The 2,523-nt window shown below is 58.3% G+C and overlaps 1 protein-coding gene across 2 annotated transcripts; it reads right to left on the bottom strand.

Annotated features, from left to right (window-relative positions):
• Positions 1 to 287: 287 nt before the first annotated feature.
• LOC125514515 (transcription factor MYB20) lies at positions 288 to 2,384 on the bottom strand. Of its 2 annotated transcripts, XM_048679854.2 has the most exons (3): positions 1,303 to 2,384; positions 1,084 to 1,213; positions 288 to 1,008 (listed from the first exon to the last, which is right to left on the bottom strand). In XM_048679854.2, the coding sequence occupies exons 1-3, from the start codon at positions 1,433 to 1,435 to the stop codon at positions 483 to 485; spliced, it is 789 nt and encodes a 262-aa protein (XP_048535811.1). In that variant the 5' UTR covers positions 1,436 to 2,384; the 3' UTR covers positions 288 to 482. The 2 variants fall into 2 exon arrangements, with proteins under 2 accessions (XP_048535811.1, XP_087384674.1); XM_087528548.1 differs by having other exon boundaries at positions 288 to 1,213.
• Positions 2,385 to 2,523: the final 139 nt, after the last annotated feature.

Raw genomic sequence — 2,523 nt, forward strand, 5'->3', positions numbered from 1 at the left:
TGAGCTTTCGTTCCAGGGAGTCTCTGCCGCAGTCCATCATTGGAGCGTGCATGCACAAATACTATTCAGCCATGTTCATAAAACAAGACATTTTTCTTTGACGAAAGGCTTAGCTTTTCGCTTTCAGAATTGAATATGTTTATAGGGGAGGTATGGGTGGGAATGTTTGTTCTTTTGTGTGTGTGCATGAGCGCGTTGAACCAAAGATGATACCGTGATCGATGATCCAGCGAACTGCTTCTTGACACTTTCTTCGTTTCACGGATTTTCACAAACCACGCTCGCCATTTTTCTCATTCGTTATCAACAAGTATGCATGCATGCATGCATGAACATGGACAAATTCTCTCCCAAGATACCAAAGAAATCAGAGCACATAGAGAGTGAGAGTGAGAGTGAGAGTGAGAGGAAAACAGCTAGAAGGAAAGAAGTGAGGTGTTCCTGGCACAATCTACTCTAACCCTCAAACGCTATCGTCAGGATCACATCCACACCTCTTGATCGAAGCCAACGTCGGAGCACTGGTCGAAGAGATCGACGCCAATGTCGCCGCCGCCGCCGCTACCGGACAGGATGCTGGCCCAGTCCATGTCGATGATTGCGTCGACCTGGAAGAGGTCGAGGGGGTCCGGCCAGTCCACGTCGGCGCCGCCGGGCGTGGCGGCGGAGGCCGAGGCCGAGGCGGAGGAGGAGGAGCAGGGGGACGGCGATACGGCCGACGCGGTGGAGACAGAGCAGGCGGCGCCCTGCTTCGGCTCGGCGCTCGTCGGCGCCTCCTCCTCGGCGCCAGCGCCGGTGCCGGAGCCGGCCGATTCCTGGGACGAGGCCTTGTCATCGCAGTGCTCCTGCTGCAGGTCCTCGAGGGGGTCGGCGCGGGAGGCGGCGACGGGCTGGTGGGTGACGGGGTCGAGGCCCATCTTCTTGAGCTTCTTCCTGATGTGGGTGTTCCAATGGTTCTTGATCTCGTTGTCCGTCCTGCCCGGCAGCCGCGCCGCGATCTTGGACCATCTGCGCCGCAGCACAAGAAGAGAATTCACGACGCGAACATGCAGAAAAATGTCCGGAATCGAGCTGGACACGCACCTGTTGCCGAGCTGCGAGTGGAGGTCGATGACGAGCTTCTCCTCGTCGTCGGAGAGGAGGCCCCGCTTGAGGTCGGGGCGCAGGTAGTTGGTCCATCGCAGGCGGCAGCTCTTCCCGCACCTCAGCAGCCCTGCGATGGCAAGCATGCGACTGAGACTCCAAATGCTTTGCGGGTGGTCGGATGGTTGCCATGCATTTGCGTGTGTGTTCTCATCTCACCTGCGAGCTTGGGGACGAGCCTCCAGCAGCAATGGCCGTGGGAGAGGAGGAAGGCGACGAGCTTCTGGTCCTCCTCCGCCGTCCACGGGCCCTTCTTCAGGCCCACCTTCTCGCAGCACGGCTGCCTGCCCATCTCTGCCGGTCGATCGAGCCGGGCGAGCACCAGTGAGCGAGCGAGCTGGGAAGCGAAGGGAGGCGGCGGGGGCAGGCGCTCGCTCGGGTCTCGAGGGAATCGGTCAGTCCCAGGAGGAAGAAGTTTGGCCTTAATGTGGGAGCGGAGGCGCGTAGCGGGGGATTAATAGGTGCGGCCGGAAGTGGAAAGGGGCCACGCGCACGTGGCGGGCAGAGCCCCAGTACGTGTGAGCCGGCCTCTGCTCGCTCTGATGGACCGGCCTCGGCCTCACCCTCACCCACACGGGTGGACCATGCATGCATATATGCATGGCGTTTCTTTCTGCTACTAGGCTGTGCACCCGACCACGGATTAGCAGCAGGAGAAGACGGGCCACGGATTACCAGGCACGTACTACGTGGACCTTGCTTGCTAATCACCGCGGCGGTACTAGTATCTATCTATCGGGAAAGAAAGAGGCTGAATGAACCGTGGGAGGCTCTAGCATTTTTGCTCGGAAACGTGTGGATTTTCACACAAACTTTGTACCGTGCCCAACACGTGAACATCGGGATTTGAACCCGGGGTATGCTGTTGAAAATTTAGAGAAGTGACCGCTGATGTTTACGAGGCATAGCTGACACTGGTGAACTTGCTCGCAGTCAGCAGTACAACGACGACTGTAGTTTGCACAGGAGTGCGGGCTATGTTAACGTGGGAAAAACCGAAATTTTCCGGGCCAACCCAACCGGAGAGAAGCTGTCTTGCAGGCAGCGATCCACTGTGATGCGATGTCCACGGTTCAGGACACGGGGTACACACCAGCGAGCGTCTGATGCCCACCGGCGACAAGGGTCAGTCCGTCGTCCTTGGCGCCTGCTCCGTGACAAACCTTGCAAGCACGCGATGCACTCTTTCTTGCTCGTCTCAGATCGGTGTCACGACGGGTAACCCCTGACCGTGACCATCGACCAAACGAGCCGTGTCCTGCACTGCAGCATCAGAGGAAAAGAGGCACTAGTACTTGGTACCGCCGACTGCCGCTAACTCCAGCCAATGAGTTGCAGCCATGAAGCGACCAACGAAACGCACAAACGCTTGCATGGCGC

Source organism: Triticum urartu, chromosome 6A, assembly GCF_056163025.1.
Source record: "Triticum urartu cultivar PI428250 chromosome 6A, HENAU_Tu73, whole genome shotgun sequence".
NCBI classification, from domain to species: domain Eukaryota; kingdom Viridiplantae; phylum Streptophyta; class Magnoliopsida; order Poales; family Poaceae; genus Triticum; species Triticum urartu.